At 49.5% G+C, this 20,503-nt stretch overlaps 1 protein-coding gene across 1 annotated transcript in view; it reads left to right on the forward strand.

The window, feature by feature from the left end:
- Window positions 1–8,492, forward strand: part of EFNB2 (ephrin B2) — a 43,398-nt gene extending 34,906 nt beyond the window's left edge. Inside the window, exons 3-5 of the mRNA XM_070048582.1 lie at window positions 3,240–3,332; window positions 4,100–4,213; window positions 5,524–8,492. Coding sequence (XP_069904683.1) covers window positions 3,240–3,332; window positions 4,100–4,213; window positions 5,524–5,912 — 596 coding nt within the window. The 3' untranslated portion in view covers window positions 5,913–8,492. The remainder of the gene's footprint in view (window positions 1–3,239; window positions 3,333–4,099; window positions 4,214–5,523) is intronic.
- Window positions 8,493–20,503: the final 12,011 nt, after the last annotated feature.

A 20,503-nucleotide genomic window follows, 5' to 3' on the forward strand; every position in this document is an offset into this window, starting at 1 on the left:
GCTTTGGGCAGTGTCATTGTTCAAGGTGGGGTGTGGAGACTTCTGGACTGGAGCTGCAGTCCCTGAGGAGGATGTGGTAGAGAAGGGGGAAGTGCGTCTTCACCGTAGGAAATCGTATTTCTGTCAAACACAAAGGACATTGAAGTCTGTCCTTCCGGGCTGTTAAGCTTGCTGTCAAGTCTGCCTTCAGGAGTTTCAGTCGGTGGCTCTCTGTGACAACCTGGATCATTCTTAACTCGTCACAAGGACCTCCCATGGCAGAACACGTAACAGTATTTTAAAGTTGAGCCCCTTTTTAAAACAACCAAGCCAAGATGTGACAGGAGAGCCTTCCTCACCAACTCAGAGTCTTCTGCCGTCATAGCCCCTGCCTTGCCCCTACACCCTCCCCCGACAGGCCAGGGCCTGTCCCCCTTGGCTCCACTCTGCACTTTATGTTTTAAGTATGTGCTGAAGTTACTGAAGGAATAAAAAAGTTTCAGCCCTTAGAAGTTGCAAAGTAGATTCACTGCTATGCAACCCAATTTCCCCCCTACTGCCTCAGGGTCTCTGAATGTTAAATTTTAGATTGCAATTTATTTTGACTATTTCTAAGTTCTTTGCATCTTGGAGTGTTGGGACATCTTTGGGGTCAGCCTAGGGAGCTCAGCACAAAGGCACTGATCTTCAGAAAAGGCATCGGCCTCCAGATGAGGTCACTCATCTTGCAGGCACCTCAAGTGCTTCCAGTTTGACCGAGTGGAAGTCGGGTGGTTTCTGCCTCTGCAGATGCCGTCGGGGTTGTGTTTACAAGACTCGGCTCCTCCACGCTTGCTTTAGCCTTGCTGGTTTTCATGGAATGTTTTTTGGTTTGTTTTCCTGTCTGAATCTTTGATTTATTTTCCCCCTTAAGATGAAAATAAACTAACCTGTATTCCTCCTTTTTTTTTTTTTTTTTTTCATTTGATACACTGGCCTCTAGATTTTTTCCCATTTATCAAATCAGTGGTGAAGTTTTTAGTGAGAAAACGTTTATCATTTAACTCTGGTTTGGGGCCACTTTTGCATGGAAGTGCATTTATATGTGTGTGGGTTTTAAAACACGAGAGTTCATTTGAATTAAGTAAGCTAAACATTTGAAACCATCAGCCAAATAACACTATCAAGTTTCCCCTTCTTGCTGCATGAAGTCATATCTTAATCTCGGGGAAGAATGCACAGGCTCTGAACATTCATTGAAAATCCAAGTGCTGCTGAGACACTGTCCAGAAACAGCATCTGCTCCTGGAAGCCCGCGCTGTCTGCAGCCTTTGGGAAGAACGGGTGCTCTGAGACTCAGACATGACTTACGGAGGAGGAGGCATTGTGGAGCGCTGGGTGAAGACCTGGACTGGGAGACCACATCCCATACGGGAGCACTGGTTTGAGCCCTGGCTGTTCCACTTTCAATCCAGCTCCTTGCTAATGCTCTTGGGAAAGAAGCAGAAGATGGCCCAAGTCCTTGATCTCCTGCCACTCACGTGGGAGACACAGATGGAGTTCCTGGCTCCTGGCTTCTGCCTGGCCCAGCCCAGGCCATGGTAGCCATTTAGAGAGTGGATCAGTGGAAGACAGATCTCTTTCTCTCTGTGTATCTCCCTCTCTGTCACTCTGCCTTTCGAATAAACAAAATAAACCTTTTTCAAAAATTAGATTTTTTTAGAGTCCCAGAAACACAAGCGATTTTATTTGTTACTACTTAACTGCAAGCATGTTCTCAATAATCTACAAGCACATCCTGTCAACTTCTTGCCACACCCCTCAAAAAAAGTATTGTTAGGGCAACTACTGCCCAGATTCCCAGGAAAAACTGAGTGTCAGCAACCGCAGAACAATGAGCTGCAGTTGTGGGACTGGAACGTTGAACCAGGCACGCAAGTAAGCAGAGAGGCTCCAAAGAAGCAGGCTTTGTTTTTCAAGAAAGACAACAGAAGCAAAAGTTGATAACCCACGAAGGCTAGTAAATAAGTGCACGAGTGCTTTTTCCCTTGTTAATGCAATTCTCAGAATTTGCTTGCTGACCTACCGTTTGGTAAGCAACTTGGTTGAAAGAATGTTTTGGGGATTTATTTTCGCCACAGTATCTGTCCCCTTTTCAGGCCCTGTCAAAGAACAGGGTCAGTAGACACGACCTTGATAAGCAAAGTAGAAAATGATTTAGGTTGCGGAGATGTATATGAAACACTTCTGCTCCTTGCCCCCTGAACCTTAGCAGAATGAGAATGGCTAACACTCCCTGCGCCCTTTCTCTCCTGGAACTTGGATTGTAATTTAGAGACTGTTCTTCATTAAAGTGCCTATGCCTTGCAGCTTTAGGGACAAAGCCATTCCGAGAGAGAATGGTAACGTGGCGAACTAGGGAAAGGCAGAGGCAGCTGTGAAAAAACACTGAAGATGGTCAAACGGTTCTGTCCCACCCGTGCCCACCACTGCTGTGGCGGCCAGGCTACGGGGTCGTGGTGGTTACAAGTCCTCACCTCACCGCTGGGGTGGCCACATGTCCTGACAGAGCAGGGCATGCGCAGGAGCCCTCCCTCCAGCCATGTTGTCTTCAGCCGCCAGTCGGCTTGAAGGGGGTGGCCACGGTTGACCCTGGCGACAATAGCACATGCGTCGTTTCTGTTTCACAAAATGGTGGGAAGGAAAGTCGTGGTGTCATGACTTGGAATGCCATGGACACCTTACGTATCTATAAGGCTGGCGAGAGCACACAAGGGCTGTGGGAAGGCTCCTCTTCCAGTGTTTACAGAACTTGGAAGCTTGTCAAGCGGAGCACCAAGCTAATTGTTCTTGAAGCAGGAAATCTGTAGTGCAGGAAGCAGGTGCCGTGCGATGATTACTACGTTTTCAAATTACTGTACTAACTCTTTGGCTCTTCCAAGTTTGACCTGAGAGAATCAGTAGGCTTTTGGGAAAATGCTGTCCTTTTTATCTATAGACGAATACTAAAGTCAGGTGTTTTAAGGGAAGGAGAGAGTGCTTCAGTAAATCTGGACCCAGAGAGCCTACACGGCAGCAGTGCCACCAGTATCCATTTTTCTTTATTTGTTTTTCTTTTTCTTTTCGGCTTTTAGCATCCCATACTTTCAGAAAACTTGTGACTAAGAGTGAATTCTTATTTTCCAAATTGTTTTCAGACATTTCATGTTCATGTAAACTTGGCTTATTGATTTCCTGATTTTTCTTTATTTTTTTGTTTTGTCCATTTTATTTTTAATCAGCTACATCAAATGGGTCTTTGGAGGGCCTGGATAACCAGGAGGGAGGGGTGTGCCAGACAAGAGCCATGAAGATCCTCATGAAAGTTGGACAAGGTAAAGACCACCTGCTGCTTCGTGAAGCCACTGTGAGCTGGCCGAGCCCCCCCCCCAGCTCGTGTGGCACCAATGTTGATGACACCCACCCTCATTCCTCCTCTTTTTAAGTTTTTATGAAAGCAACCCATGTCTGCACCTCAGCCACAGACACATCTCAAGTCTATATAACAAGTTTCTCCTATTGGAGATCTCTCTAAAAGACGAGGGCAGCCAGGGAAAGTGTCTACTGTCATGTATGTGATATATATATATATATGTGTGTATATATATATATAATATATATGTATATATATTGCTTTTTGAAAAGCAAAACCCTTCTTTGATTCAAAAGCAAAATAGCCACATTGAAAGCTGTATTTTTGCAGTTTTGCTCCTATCTGAAGCTTGTCTACAGAAGAGTTTTGTTCATTGTACCTTTTCACATGTAGATAGCCTATTGTGCAGAAGGAGTTATTCTTCTAATTAGAAATTGGTATAGTAGTCAATCAACTTGCTCAGTTAAATTGAAATGTCATCTGCAATGCTTTGCCTGCCAAATGCAAGAATCCCTATAGTTTCCACAGATGGCCTCACAATCTAAACCTCTGAAATAACTAGTACAACCATTTTGTCTTAGAAGGAAAATTATATTCTTGTATTTCACAGTGCTTTGCATAAAGAAGCTCATGCTCATTGCTATTCATGCTTGTTGAGATGTGTACACAGCTCCTAAGCTAGATAGCGTCAGATGTCGGTGCTGTAGTAACCGTTGATTTTCCATATAGATGCGAGTTCTGCTGGATCAACCCGGAATAATGATCCAACGAGACGACCAGAACTAGAAGCTGGTACAAATGGAAGAAGTTCAACAACAAGTCCCTTTGTAAAACCAAATCCAGGTATAGCCACATGATCTCGTGTGTGTGTGTGTGTGTGTGTGTGTGCACGCACACGTGCATGTGTGAGAGAGGAGAAAGAGACACTGCCATGTATTGCATTCCAGTTACTTCTCAAGAGGTAGAACAAAGAACTTCTGCACTGGTAGGATTAACTAGTTGTTACAGATGCCAGTAATCCTTGCTCTCAGTGAGTTTTTACTAATTACACTCAATGAGAACAAAGTAATGCATTCCTGTGAATGTCTAATGTTCCAAAGAGTAGAATTCATCAGCTACAAGTGCCATTTGTAGATCTGCTTCTTCAGACCCAAGTTCTCATTGGTCGACACTTGATCAGGCTGGTTGTCAACACCAGCTTAGAGCTGATGTTAATGTATATATAATTAATGTTGTAATCCCTCATCTAATTACATCTAATCCACAAAGAGCCTAACTGATCCTCTTCTGAATTTTAGAGGGTAACATTGTAAAATATTGTAGAGCAGTATGTTTTGCAGGTGGCAAACATTTTTTTTTTCAAATTCTCTGTGCAAACTAAAATATCAAATGGATCTCTGACAAAAGTTTAGAATGCCCAGTAAAATTGGCCGTCATTGGAGTTCGTGTTCTTAACAGCCTTGAGCCTAGTGGCTGCGTATCTGTTACCATGCTAATGAATGTTTCACGCAGTAGCTGTCGCACAGGAGTCAGCATTGTGTTAAGATCTGTATGCTGGGTTGTAGTTGTGCAGCCTCGCATCTGCACCCACACCCGTCTCTCTCCAAGAGTGGAGAAGGGAAGTTGTTATTTCTAACTTTCAATGACAAGATGTGTCAAATCCCTGTGACAAACTGATAAATGGGTAATATAATGATGCCAGGCAGTTTTTTAGTGCTTAACATTTGGGCTGGCAGTCTGTTCAGCACGCGAGTGTCTGCTGCCTTCCAAATATACTCTAAGTGCAAATCAAATAACACACGCGAATTACAAGCTGAACATCCCCCCGGGCCCATCGCCTCTCTGGCGTCCTGGCCGCTGCTGGGAGCCCACGCCCGAAGGACAGGAGCCCTGTCCCCTGCGCGCCCCCGGAGATGGTGTGAGCCTGGCCCCCGCCCTCCCTGCTGCGGCCCCCGCCTGGGCTCTTGCGCTGGGAAGGGAGTGGTTTGGGGCGGCGGGGCGGAGCCGACCCAGAGCCCGGTCCCTGCGGCGCGCGGCCGGACGTGTGCAAGGAGCTGTCGGCTCGAGCCTGGGGCCCCGTTCGTTGGCCGTGCATTCGCGGGGCTCCTGGGCCGGCGGTGACCACCCCTGTCCTCTTCTCCCCGCCCGCGCAGGGTCTAGCACAGACGGCAACAGCGCCGGACATTCGGGGAACAACATCCTGGGTTCCGAAGTGGCCTTATTCGCGGGGATCGCGTCAGGATGCATCATCTTCATCGTCATCATCATCACCCTGGTGGTGCTGCTGCTCAGGTACCGGCGGAGACACCGCAAGCACTCGCCGCAGCACACGACCACGCTGTCGCTCAGCACGCTGGCCACGCCCAAGCGCGGCGCCAACAACAACGGCTCGGAGCCCAGCGACATCATCATCCCGCTGAGGACTGCGGACAGCGTCTTCTGCCCGCACTACGAGAAGGTCAGCGGGGACTACGGGCACCCGGTGTACATCGTGCAGGAGATGCCGCCGCAGAGCCCGGCCAACATCTACTACAAGGTCTGAGCGCCTCGGGCCGCACCTGCGCCTCACCGGAGCGCGCCCCTGCGCCGGGGCACTGACTGCGGCCCCCGCCCCGGGCCTGGGGCCTGCCCAGCCGGACAGCGGACCGAGCCCCGTCGCGTCTCGGCCCCAGCGGACACAGACACTGGCTGGAAACTGGAGGCCGTGCGGGGCGGCCCCTCGGACCGCCGGGCCGCCCGCCACCTCCGCATCCTCAGGCCTCTGCGGGATTGGCGCGTGGCCAGGACTGGCCCCCGGACCGGGCTGCTAGGCTCCCCGGCCGTCCCCGCAATCCCGTCCCCCACCCAGCCCGGGCCAGCGCGGGGGCCCTCACTCCACGCCCGCGACACCGCCCTCCACCAGCTCCGGCGGCTCAGGGCTGCTGCCTCGGAAGCTAAACTCACTTAGGTAGCACAGCACTTTGGTCTTTGAAGAGGCAGGCAGGAGTCAGGCTGACGCAGCGCCTCGCGGTGCATGGGGGATTCACTGTTATCGAGGAGCCACGTGGCAGGGAGACGGGCCCTGGGCGCTCCGTGGAGCCCAGGGGAGCGGGGCCCCAGGCGGCCGGGCAGGACCTTGTGGTACTGGCAATAAGCAGCCCCGGAGCTGTCCGGAGCACACCCAGCTGCTATACTTACCACGTTTCATGAAACAGGGAGAGCGTTGAGGAGAGCAGCAGAGAGCCAAATCTGACCTAGAAGTGGGGAAGCCGGAGGGCGACCAGGCCGTGAGGCCATGCCCCTGGACTCGAGGACAGACGCCTCGTGTGGCACAGGCAGGTCCGAGCCCCCTGGCCCGCCCCCTCCCCGCCGCTCGCTGGCCCGGGGGTGCTGGCCAGGTGAGGCCTGTGCGGGGGCCGCTGGCCAGGTGGGACGCACGAGGCCTGGAGGAGGGCAGGGCGTATTTATAGTAGGTGTACAGAACACGAGGGATAGAAGAGGAGAGATTTCTACTAATATATATTGTAAGATTGCACACAGTACACACCAGAAGATGTGAAATTCGCTTGTGGCGATGAAGCGATTCCCAACGCTCAGTGCTTTTAGAAAACAAATAAAAGTAATAAAATTGGGCCGTCACTTCTGGGCACAACAACATCACTCTAAAAATAACAGTATCGAGAGCAAACACAAAAATAGCAAGAGTCCTCAGAAGGCATCTGCACCACCTAGACTAGAAAATGCAGGCCCCGGCGTGGGCCTGCCCTCGCCTTAGGGGCTCGTGTGCTCGGGGTCTGGTCGCAAGTTCAGCTCTGGCTCCCTCCTGGGAAACAGGAAGAGGAAACAAGAAACCTACTTTTTTATGTGCTATGCAAAATAGACATCGTTCACGTAGTCCTGTTACTATGGTAACGCTTTGCTTTCTGAACTGGGGTGGGGGTGGGGGTGGAGATGTAGCAACAGCATTTTGAGGTTCTCAGACCTCCAGCCGTCGCAGAAATAATTATCCCCTCTATTTCCTGAACCTGAAAATGATGTTGGTCCAAAGTGTGTGCGTGTGTGTATGCGTGGGTGTGTGGCATACGTGTGTACGTATATGTATAATATATATCCACAGTATATATATTATATATATAAAAATCTCCTGTTTCTGCGGAGGGTTGCCATGGTGACCAGCCACAGTGCATATGTGAGTCCTCGCAGCACCCCACCTCTGCTTCCCCTGCACTCCTACCAAGATTTCCTTGGAAGCCATCAAAAGTCACTCTTAGGACGCGGGAGAGGGCCCAGAGGGAGGACATGGGAAATAGTCTGATTTTAATGAAATCAAACGTACATGTCATCGGTTGGCTAGGTTTTGGTCATGTGCTAAACTGTGAAAAGTCAGATGAGTTGATGAAGAGTTACCTGCAACCAATCGAAAAGTGTTCTGTGCGTCTGTTTTTGTGTCTGGTGCAGACTATGACAATCTACCAACTGTCCCTTTCTTTGAAGTTGGTTCGGCTTTGGAAAGTTACTGTAAATGCCTTGCTTGTAGTTTCATCCCTAGTCACCTGACTCTGGAATTTGCACCATCCTGTTTAAGTGAAGATGCTGTAAATAGGTTCAGATTTTACTGTATATGAATTTGGGGTGTTACAGTAGCCTTATTCACCTTTTTAATAAAAAAATACACATGAAAACAAGACAGAAATGGCTTTTCTTACCCAGATTGTGTACATAGAGCAATGTTGGTTTTTTATAAAGTCTAAGCAAGATGTTTTGTATAAAATCTGAATTTTGCAATGTATTTAGCTACAGCTTGTTTAACGGCAGTGTCATTCCCCTTTGCACTGTAATGAGGAAAAAAAATGGTATAAAAGGTTGCCAAATTGCTGCATATTTGTGCCGTAATTATGTACCATGAATATTTATTTAAAATTTCGTTGTCCAATTTGTAAGTAACACAGTATTATGCCTGAGTTATAAATATTTTTTTCCTTTCTTTGTTTTATTTTAATAGCCTGTCCTAGGTTTTTAAACCTGCTTTAGTTCCACATCACAGTTAGCCCCCAGAAGATGAAATCCGTGAGGTCACATTCCACGTCTGTTTCAAACTGAATTTGTTCTTAAAAAAATAAAATATTTTTTTCCTATGGAAAAAGCGCCTTCAAAGTATTTTCCTTTTCAAGGTTTTTTTTCTTTTTCATTTTCCTTTCTTTTTTGTTTCTTATTTTGATTTGCTTGCTTCTACACTTTTTCTCCAAAACTGCAGTTATCCAGAGGCCTCTGTCCATGGTCCTCTCTGAGCCCATTTTCCGTTCTGGATAATCAAGTATCAGCTTTGCTAAGAGCCGTGAGTCCTTTGGTTTCTCGATGAAACTCCTGAACTCACACTAGCCGAATAACATTTTACCATAGGTGTATAAAGTCCTCATCATCTAGTTGCATCACCGGGTCCAGACGGTTGTAAGTTAGCTGTGAGAGCCGAACAGGGCTCTGATCGAGTTTTGTGCAAAGCAGTGATCCAGCAACTGCTTCACTCTTCTTCACAGAGTAATCTCAGGGGGAAGGAAAAAAATGTGCTTCATAAAAATTCGACATTGATGAAAGGACAGTTTGTGAGTGTAGTGAAGGCGAGCCAGAGGCCACCAGTGAGGTGAGCTTCCTTTGCCCTGAGGGTCAAGAAGCCTCTTCCCATCTTGGGAGCCTTTTAAGAAGGGCGGGCTCCATCCTGTGCACAGGGAAGCCCTTCACCTGCCCCCTGGGCTCTGAGTGCAGAGATCTCGCTCTCCCTTACCAGAAGGGGTGAGATGTGGCTGGGAAAGGCCCTGGAAGCAGCGGGAGCAAGCCGCATTTTCCAGGCTTTCCTGACTTGCCCAAGATCGCACTCCTAGTAGGAGGAAGGAGCCACATGTTGGAAAAGCTCCCCGGGAGACTCTGATCAAAGACTGTAGGAACCAAGGATCTAGGCAGCTTTGCTTTTACACAGTCCTGGTACTAAGGAAATGTTTGTTGAGTAAACGCTCGCCTTCATACAAAACAAAAGTTCCCCAGAGTCCCACAGTTTTAAGTCGCTGCTAGAATCATTTCCTCCACTCCAGGGTTGTGTCTGCTGCACCCCGCAGCCCCTCAGTTGCAGGATTCTCAGCCACATCACCAAACGCTGGATCCCACCCACCCACCCAGATCCGGAGCACTCGTGGTTAGTCTGGGTAAAATGAACAAACAGCGAAGGCTTGCATTTTCAACTTTCACTTTGTGACCTTTGTTGACAGGGAGGCTGCCAAATACACAAAGTCATCATCTCTGCCTGTGAGACCGCATTTTCCACACTAAGCAAGCCAAGCTCTGCTGAGAGCGAGGGAGACGCGCCCAGGTGTTAGTCCTCTCAGGTGGGAGGACTCTCCTGGGGGAGTTCTGTGTGGCAGGTGCTCAGCACTGCACCCGTCAGCAAGTGTGCTCCAGCTCTCAGGCTGTCTGCTCCCTCCTGGGCAGACCAGTTGCCCACATGCTGACAAAGGTTCGCAGGGAGCAGAGAAATAAATGAATAAAATGTCCCTTACTGCAGCCAGCTCACTGCCTGCCTCTGGACCCAACCCAGGAGAGAATCAGTAAAGGAAAAAAAAAATAATTAAAAATCAGAGCAAGAAAAAACACTTTTCTTTTAAAAAATTTAATTTATTTATTTGAGAGGTAGAGTTACAGACAGAAGGAGAGGCAGAAAGATCTTCCATCCACTGGTTCACTCACCAGATGGCCACAACGGCCAGAGCTGGACCAATCTGAAACCAGCAGCCAGGAGCTCTCTTGGGTCTCCCACGCGGGTGTTGCAGTCCAAGCGCTTGGGCCATCCTCTACTGCTTTCCCAGGACAAAGCAAAGACCTGGATAGTAAGAGGAGCAGCCGGGACATGAACTAGAGCCCATATGAGATGCTGGTGGCACAGTCGAAGGCTGAGCCCACTACACCACAGTGCCAGCCCCCCAAACTACTTTAGTAACATGTAGAGAATTGCCCTACTTTTTAGCTAGGAACAAATAGGTCTTCAGGTGACTCAAAAGGAGACAATTGCTGCTGTAACACCAAGACACTCCCCTGGGTGTTCCCCGGCTTTTCATTTTGTTTTCAATGGATTTGGGGTTTTGTTTGTGATATTTACACCTTACATTTACTTGAAGGCAAAATTGCAGTGTTGTAATGCAAAACCTATCTCCTATTCCTCGTCATTGTTAGGAAAGGAATCACTCATCAGTGATTATTCAAATACTATATGTATTTGTAAGAAAATATGGCAAACCAGGCAGATGACTCCTATTTTTCAGTGATTAAACTGTGCCTCCAAAATAAAGATGCATTGGCTCAAGATTCTTGTACTTTGACAATTGATTAAAGAGAATCTCTTAAAAACATCTCTTGGAGCAGGGGTTTGGCCTGGTGGTTAAGATGCTTGTTAGAGGTCCACATCCCGGCCTGGAGTACCCGGGTTCAATACCCAGCTTCCTGCCAGTGCAGATCCTTGGAGGCAGTGGTGACGGTTCCTGCCGCCAACGTGGGAGACCTGGCTTGTACTCCCAGCTCCTGGCTTTGTCTGGCTGTCACTGGGGCATGAACCAGCGGACGGGAGTGCTAGCTTTCTCTGTCTCTTCTCCTCTCTCTCTGCCTCTCCAATAAATAAATTAAAATATATAATTCTTTGTGCAAAGTCAGTTAGGCTTTTTAAAACAGCTGCCACAAGGGAAATAATACCCAGGATATCAGCAGTTTAGCGCCAATTGTAGACGATAAATGTGTCAAACGCTTGAAAGAGGGCTCAGGCTTGCAGCCCGCGGGACGCCCTGTGGCCTCGCAGCAGTTCCTTTATGTGCTGGGACTCAGCGGTCTCCCTGGGGAAGAGGGAGAGATGGACTTCAAGACGCTGAAGGTCAGCTTGGGCTTTCTGCAGGACACGAAGCAACGTCAGCAGCACTTTCAGGTGTGCAGAAGGCTTGCTCCGCAATCCTCGGAGTGCGCGGTGTGTCCCAGAGGCAAAGCTCGGACCGAAGCCGGCCGGGCTGACTCCCTGCCTTCTCCTCCTCTCATGACCTGTTTTGCTACATCTGGCCACCCGCTGTGCTCATCGAGAACCCACCTGGTGCCCCCAATTCTGTCCCTCTCCTCTCCTTCCTTGAACAAAGATCCCAAAAGATTTAATAGCCAAGAATTGATGGGGGCGGGGCGGGGGGGCGGAAACCAGTGCTGTGGCACAGCAGGTTAAAGCCCCGGCCTGCAGTGCCAGCATCCCATATGGGCACTGGTTCAAGTCCCCACTGCTCTGCTTCCAATCCATCTCCCTGCTGATGCTCCAGGGAAAGCAGCAGAGGATGGGACTTGGGCACCTGCACCCACATGGGAGACACAAAGTAACCTCCCAACTCCTGGCTTTGGATTAGCTCAGCTCCGGCTGGTTGGGGAGTGAACCAGCTGATGGAAGACCTCTCTCTCTCTCTAACTCTGTCTTTCAAATAAATAAAATAAATCCTTTAAAAAAATCGATGGAGGAGGGGGACTGTTGTGCTTACAGCCCTGACCCTGGTTGTGAAGCAGAATCCGTCTGTCTTGAGCGTCCCTACAACATCCAACACTTGCCTGAGCTATTTCATCCGGGTCACCCCTGCCAGCCATGTGTAGGTGCAGTGTCCCTTTTACTTATTAACTTGGCCCAGCCTCACCTGTCCTCCACGCAGACCTGAGATTAGTTCACCTAGCGTCTGATTCTTTTAGGCTGCTGTCTGGGACGCGTTCTTCTCACTCCTTCAGCATTTAGACCTCCAATTCCATCATCTGTAGCCGAGAACTGTATAACTGAAAAACATCTCCTAGCTGATAATACAGCTATTTCCCAAGTGCCACTCATGCTTAATGAAGGGGAATTTTGTGTGTGCTGTGTTTAAAGGCATAATGATTCTTTAGCCCAAAAAGTCCAAGAGCAGTGAGAGAGATAAATATCATCAAAGAAAATTTCTTAAAATCAACTGGAATCTGACTTCAGGTAGTCGGTTCTACACAGTGGCCCCATGAATGCAGCTCAAAAGGAAGACAAATACAATTGTGGAGATTTCTGTCTAGCTCTGGGGAAGAAGAAAAATGGAACAGGAAATCTCCCTGAGGAGGGCCCCAGGTTAAGCTGCCACCTGGGACGTCTTCATCCCATGTTGGAGTGCCTGATTCTCATCCTGACTGCTCCACTTCTCCTACAGCGTCTGGCTAATGCACCTGGGAAAGCAGTGGATGATGGCCCAAATACTTGCGTTCCTGCCACCCAGGTGGGAGACCTGGATGGAGTTCCAGGCCCCTGGCTTTGGCCTGACCTAGCCTTGGCTTTACAAGCATTTGGGGAGTCAATTAGCAAATGAAGATGTCTCCCCTCCCCCCAGCATTGCTCTGCCTTTGAAATAAAATAAATAAATCTTTTGAAATGAAGAAGAGCAAGAGCTCCCAACTTGCTGCGTCTTCCATTTGGGTCTCTTAGTTCCTCGTCAACTGAGCCGTGTGCATTGGGCTGAAGATGCTGAGAAAGGTGTGAGAGAGATTTCTGGAGGGACTGGTTTAGATTCCTATGTTTTAGAGGAATAATTCTGTGTGGTTCGGAATCCTTTACCCTCTGTCAGCGAGTACAACCTGATGGAGAGAAAGCACAGACTTCCCAAATCTGACACCCTCTGTCGGGACCCACTGGCTCCGAGGGCACCCAAGGCAAAGCGTGTGGCTGCCCGTCTGCTGTGGCTGCCTCGGGAACGTGGATTCTTCTAGAGACCCTCAGAGACCTGCTAGGTGGGACTCACTTTGAAGTGCAGCTTCTAAATCCCAACACGTCTGCAGCTACGGGCAGAGAGCACCTGCTGGTGAGCTGAGAGCGACAATAGAGGCAGAAACAGCGCTGGTTAGGGCCAGGCTCAGCCGCACCTTTCATCAGACTGGTCCAAGACGCTCAAAATGAGCCCTTCCAAGCAGACTCCTGTTTATCCACAAGTCTAGAAGCAAAGGGTGATTTCCACACGTGGGTGCATACAGCCACATGCACATTGATACATTCACTTAAACATGCCTCTACACGCTTACTGTAGGCCCAGCAGCTGCTAAATGTCATGAAGGCAAGGTTCTCCTATCAGGGAATTCACAGTGCTGTCAGCAACTCTAACACTCTCAGGAGTGACGAATGGCGTCTCAGATGCGTGTACGAAAGAATCACCAGTCTTTGTTTGTGTTCCTTGAGCATCTTTGAAAAATGTCTCTGTGTATCAACCGCCTTCTTTTCGTCCACCTGTGTGTTCTGTTCCCGTGGGTTGCATTTCTTTCCTTTGCAATCTTTCATTACATCCATGCCAACTGGCTGGCTGCACAGCTAAATTTAGTCTAACTCTTCTGTTCTTCCAAGCGTCTTAGGACTTTGCCTTCAGTGCCTGCCTCTGTCCTTAAAGGGCGAATGTGAATGTTTCCAATTGGTTTGCAGCCCACATTACAATGTGTGTGTGTATTTGAAAGACTGTTTCTTGGCTATAATTGGTAGTTTTCCTGTAGCTAGTTCTGAGCAAGGGATTGCAGAGAGCTTTATGTCTGCTAAGAGCAGTTAGCACTGGGCTCGAAAACAGCAGGGGAAAAAATGAAGTGTGGAGCATCTGGGAACTTTGCCAAGGCGACCTCCTAGCCGGGAGCAGTACCAGCGTCCCCAGGAGCGGGCAGAGGGCTCCTCCTGTGGAAACCCAGCCCCCGCCGCCCAGCTCCTTCCTCGTTAATGGGGAGGGAAGATAAGGGTCTCCTACCAGCCCTTAAATAGTTCAGATAAAAACGATGAGGGCGCTAATCGCACTTGTACTTAGACAAGCTTATTCCTCCACGCCGCTGGCTGTGTGTCAGCACTGGACGCCAACAGCCATTTCCCGGGAGCCCTGGTGTCAGAAAGCCTCGCTGCGTGCATATCAGCACTGGGGGTTGTCACAAAGCCTCCACCGCTGGCTGAAGCACTGCCCACTGGGTCCAGAGAGGAAGTTGGGGCTATTGTGTCAACCAGTGGAAAACAGACGTTGGGGAAACAGCCTCCTGAGCTCCCTGCCACACAGGGACAGGACTTTTTGTGGCAGAGGATTGCTGAGAAGGGGGGAAACACCAGTGCTTGTGCATAACACCAGGAGCGCGAGGCGCAAACCACACATCCTGCCCGTGAACCGCGCGGGCAGCAGCGGGCAGCAGCCAGCGTCAGCCGCAGTGGCGGCGCACCGCCCTGGCCGCCCACAGACCAGCCGGCCAGGCGGGAGGAACATATTTTCTCCTTGAGTCACCACCACCTCCAGGGTTCGGGAGAGAAGGGATTAAAGCCATCCGGCTGCTCAGCCCCTGTGCATTGTTTTAAGTGTCTCCTTCATGCTAACTTCCAGCACAGACTCCAGAAACGTGTTTGAAATACAGCATTGGGATTCTGCAGGCAGCGTCACGGGCCACGCAGGTACCCGATGACGACAGCGAGTCAGCGGCCTCCAGAGGCTGGCCAGCTTTTCGCCGCCCCACGGACGCCCTGTAGGAGAACTCCGCCGGCCCTGGCGACCAGCAGCTCCTGCAGGGTTTCGTGGTTCGGACGTCGGCGTCTGATTCTCCCGCACTGCGATGTGCATCAGCCCCATGGCAGAAGGCTGGGGAAGCTCTCTGTGTGCAGCTTGCCTCCTTGCTGGCCGTTCTGTCTTTTTGTTTTTCCTAGCCCCTGTTTTGAGAAGTTCTCCACAGGTAGAAAATGTGAAAGAGGAACCATGATCCCCGCACACATCCTGCGCAGACTCAACAGTCAGCGTTTCGCACATGTGTGTCTGCGGCGTGTGTCTGGGTTGTACGGATGTTTGCAAATAGGGTGTGGACAGAGTGTATGGATGTGGATAAGTGTAAACTAGTGTGTGCGTGGCCATACATGTGTAAATTTTTGTGTGTATGTATGTTATATATGTAAATATGTGGGTGGCTAGAGGGTATGACTGTGTATCCATGTACATAGGTGTGTATGGACAAATCTGTGTAAGTTGGTGTCTTGATGAATGTATATATGTAAATATTGTGTGACGGAGCGCATAGGTATGTGTTTATGGGCATGCATGTGTGTAAATAGATGCATATGGGCACGTATGTGTGTATAATTGTGTGTGTGTGTGTGTGTGTGTGTGTGTAGATGTGTGTGTGTTTTATGTAAACACAGGTTTAGGCCAAGCACGTGCAGACCTCAGGACATATACTCCTCAGACCTCAGCTTCTCAGGAGGAACCTGCCCATGTGACCTCAGTGCAATGATCAATCAGGAAAACATCAAGCATTTCTCGATAGACTCAAACAGCTACTCCGTGAAACTCATCTTGGATGTGAATTGTATAATGATATTGTGCTTCTGTCTGTTCCCATCTCTTTCTCCAAACCTCAAAACAGCTGTCCATAATATTACGTGCACACGCTTCCATAGAAATACATGGATTTTTAAGTGATTGCTACAGAGATCACTCATTACAGACACAGTTTTATCCTGATTTTTTGGCCACTTATACTTACTGGAGCACTTTCCTTCTTTCTTCATCAGTACATTCAGGTTTACTTTTTTTTTTTAAGGATTTATTTATTTGGGGGGCTGGTTTTGTGGTGTAGCCAGTAAAGCTGCTATCAACAGTGCCGTTATCCCATATGGGCACGAGTTCAAACCCCGGCTGCTCCACTTCTGATCCAGCTCTCTGCTGTGGCCTGGGAAAGCAGTGGAGGATGGCCCAAGTGCTTGGGCCCTGCACCCCATGGGAGGCCCAGAAGAATCTTCTGACTCCTGGCTTCAAACTGGCCCAGCTCCAGCTGTTGCAGCCATTTGGAGAGTGAACCAGTATATGGAAGATCTCTCTCTCTCTCTCTCTCTGCCTCTGCCTCTCTATAATGCTGCCTTTCAAATAAATTTTATTTTAAAGTCAGGATTACAGAGAGAGAGGGAGAGACAGAGAGAAAAATCTTCCATCTCCTGATTCACTTCCCAAGTGGCCACAATGGCCAGGGCTGGGCCATCCAAAGCCAGGAGTTTCATCTGGGTCTCTGATGTGAATGGCAGGGGCCCAAGCACTTGGGCCATCCCCCATCACCTTCCTAGGCCACCAGCAGAGGGCTGGATCAGAAGTGGAGCAGCCAGGACACAAACTGGTGCCTGCACCTGGGATGCTGGCCTCACAAGTGGAGGCTTGACTCGCTACACCACAGTGCTGGCCCCTCAGATACTTTTTTTAAGCTATGCACTGAGTCACTGGTATTTAGATCATCACCTACGAGCAGAATGTGGGTTGTCAGCTCCTACACCAACACCTCGGGAACATCTGTGGGTTGTGGCAGAGGTAGCGGGCTCACCAGGTGATCCTTGCTTTTTCCCAGCCTCCTTCGCAATGAGGTGAGGGCATCGGCCTTAATGGGAGTGCTGTGAAGGAGCAAGAAAGCGAAGGTGGCTGAGGATGTCACAGCCCAGAGGTGACGGTGACTTGGGCGGCCGGGGTCCCAGGGCGACTGTGGCGCTCACCTGGGCTGCTGTGCTCCACGCCTCTGGGATTGTCGGTGACCCCAGCTCTCGCCACCTGTCTCACCCACACCTCACATCTCCAAGTGCTCTCCCCAGCAGGTCCTTACATAAATTCCTAGCAGGAAAGGGAATGCTCTTGGGAATTCTGATAGCTATAGCTGGACTGCCTTCTAATTTCCCTGCTCTTTCTTGTATGGTTTACATAGATACTTTCTGCTCTATTCCATTGCTTCTCTTCTCCAATGTGCTCATGTGTTTCACTCTGTGATGGGCTTTAAAACCTACAAAAGGGCTGGCACTGTGGCTCACTTGGTTAATCCTCTGCCTGTGGTGCCAACATCCCATATGGGCGCTGGTTCTAGTCCCGGTTGCTCCTCTTCCAGTCCAGCTCTCTGCTGTGGCCTGGGAGGGCAGTGGAGGATGGCCCAAGTGCTTGGACCCCTGTACCTGCTTGGGAGACCAGGAGGAGACACCTGGCCCCTGGCTTTGGATCAGCGCAGTTCTGGCTATAATGGCCATTTGGGGAGTGAACCAACGGAAGGAAGACCTTTCTCTCTGTCTTTCTCTCTCACTGTCTATAACTCTTCCTGTCAAATTAAAAAAAAAAAAAGACCTACAAGAGTGGGGCTGGTGCTGCGACACAGTGGGTTAAAGCCCTAACCTGAAGCGCTGGCATCCCATATGGGTGCCGGTTCCGGTCCCAGCTGCTCTTCCTCTGATCCAGCTCTCTGCTGTGGCCTGGGAAAGCAGTAGAAGATGGCCCAAGTCCTTGGGCCCCTGCACCCGCATGGGAGACCCAGAAAAAGCTCCTGGCTTCGGATCGGCGTAGCTCCAGCCATTGTGGTCATCTAGGGAGTGAACCAGCAGATGGAAGACCTCTCTCTCTGCCTCTACCTCTCTCTCTGTAACTCTGTCTTTCAAATAAATAAAATAAATCTTTAAAAAAAACCCTACAAGGATGAAGAGGATGAACATGGAGAGCTTTCTGTCTGTGAGTCCCCGGTGCTGAGCCCCAGCTTTCAGTAACAGCTGTTGAGTTGTGGACACTGAGGTGCCACCTCCAGGGCCTGGAAATAAGCCCCAGCCATAAACATCCAGAAACCCCCACTTGCCCTGGGGTTTGTGCCTTTGCTCTCGTAGCTCTGGGCAGAGAAGAGCTCCTTCACCGGTGTATCCGCCACTAACGGCATAACTGAGTGTCTGCTGGCTGAGTCCAAAGTCTGGACTCACAACGCAGAGACCCGTATTTCTGCTTCCAGCAGAGCAGGTGCTTGAGGATAAGCCAGTTAATCACCAGCGGTTATTGGCTGCTCGTAATGCAAACACCACTGAATATCCAGGAGCTAACAGAAATGCCATCTAACGGGGCAGGCATTCGGTTTAGTGGATGAGATGCCCACGTCCCACAACGGACTACCTGGTCTGGCTCCTGACTTCAGCCACCCACTAATGATACCCTGGGAGGCAGCAGGTGTTGAGTCAAGTGGTTGGGTCTCTGCCACCCAGATTCAAGACCTGGATGGAGCTCCCAGCAGCTGGCATTGGCTTGGCCCAGTGCTGGCTATTGGAGGCATTTGGGGAATGAGCCAGTGAATGGGAGTGCACTCTCTCTCTCTCTCTCTCTCTCTGAGCAAAGCCAGAGTAAAGGTTTGGCTCCATCAGGGCTGAATGTGACCTGAGAATCTATCCGCAGCAAGCAAGGGAGATTGCTGGCATGTAAATGACCAAGAGGTGCTTGCAGCTTTCTCTCTTCGTGGGAAAATGCCTTTAAAAATGGGGTTCAGTTTCTCCAATTAAAAGAATTAAATCTGTAGCATAATTTCATTTACCAGCTACGAAGGAGGAGTGAGGATAAGGAGATGGGTGTTTGCATATACGTGTGTTTTTCCCCCTGGGCAAGCATTTCAGTTTCAATCTGGAGCTTGGCTCTCTAGCTCCCGAGATCAGACAACACAGGTGGTTGTCTACTTTGTCCAGTGTACAACTCGCCTACTCCTCAGACAGCTCCCTTTACGGATAAACAGCTGCGCGTGCTCGCTCGCTCTCTCTCTCAGCCTCTCCAGCGCCCGTCTGGGCCTTGCTTGTCTGCACATAATACAGATGGTTTGAAAAAAGAGATGGAGCCAAGAGTTCAGAACTTTAAACAAGACACTGGCAAAAGATCAGCCCTTGGAAATACGGTGAGGCTGCTGCACACTTCCGCTTCCTTCTTCCCCCCTCCCAGCGTGCCACTCTGCACTACCCTTCATCCCACAACCACAGTGCCAAGTGTGCGCTGGCCTGAGCCACACCCACTGCAATCTCCCTGTTGAGTATCTCCGTCCCTCCGCCCCTGACTCTCCACTGTCTAATCTAATGGACTCTTTCTAAAGGCTGGAAGACCTTGCTCAGGAAACACATGGCTTGCTTAACTTGGGTCTTCTGAAGACAAAGCCCCTGTTACTCCCAGTGAAATGTCAGCTCATAGCAAGTCAATACAGAAATTTGTTTTGGCAACGAAAGCTTCTCTGTAGCATTCAGACTATGCCTTTGCTGTCCAGATGTAAACTTGGCACTGGCTCCGGTTCCTAGAGCAGCAAGGGTAAGCAAAATTTGTTTTTCTTTTCCTTCCTTCCTCTTTTTTTCTCAGCATGAACATTCTCAATTTTTTCTTAAAGGCATTGAGAAACTGGGTGAGGCTTTTAATTATTTCAGCAAATGTATGCAATCAATAGCTGGTGGTGATGACCAAGAAGAGAGAAAATGGAGAGCGTTTGTTTTCTTTTAGGCTCTCTCCCTTTCTCTGTGCCAATTTCCACAGGCAGGAAAGCAGCACCCAGGGTGTGCACTCTGTGGATCTGAGCTACAGGCGGCTTCCACAGCACATTATGAAAACACATTAGCAAAGATCGCATTGCCAAGAAGAGCAGGCTGGGCCAGCCAATGGCATCTCCCCCTGCGTAGGAATCCAGAGGATGAAGGCAGGGCAGCATGGCTCACCACCGCCTCGGTCCTGCACGCCACGCTGTGCAGAATCTGCGAGGAGTGGCCTTCCAATCTTCCAGGAGTGGCCAAGCCATGCAGTGTCTGATACGGAAAAGGGGCGCTGTTAAGTACGCAGCGTCATCCTAGCACGGCGTTCATGAGAGACGCGGGATGGGCTTCTCCCACGGAGAGGAATTTGACATGAAGCCTCATCCTGCTACAAGTTCTTGAGAAAACTACTGAGCCTTCTGGAACCTTGGTTTCTTCAATGAAAAACAGGTCCCTCACCCCACCTTGAGGAGCCATTGTGAAGAGCAGTGGAAATACCCTGAGAAGTAACAGGCGCTCAGTAAGGAGCATGGAGCTGTGTCTCTATTCTGGAGACAGCTGATCAGGGACTTTGTGATGGATTTAGTCTCTTCCACAAACAACGTGGTGCTGCTGAAATGTTTTAGGCTGTACCTCTTCTGGGGACGTGCAAACATGTCTTCCCTTTTATAGCTACAGAAGGGCTATGGTTCTTTCCACTGGGGGAAGACGATCCTTTTCCACTGGGCATGTTTGCATGTGTTAACAGCATTCAGTATCCACACAGCGTCTTAAGATGTCACTAAATGAAGGGGAAGCCAGCCATTTGTAGTTTTCTCGAGAGTAGAGAA

Source organism: Oryctolagus cuniculus, chromosome 9 (assembly GCF_964237555.1).
Source record: "Oryctolagus cuniculus chromosome 9, mOryCun1.1, whole genome shotgun sequence".
Taxonomy (NCBI): Eukaryota; Metazoa; Chordata; class Mammalia; order Lagomorpha; family Leporidae; genus Oryctolagus; species Oryctolagus cuniculus.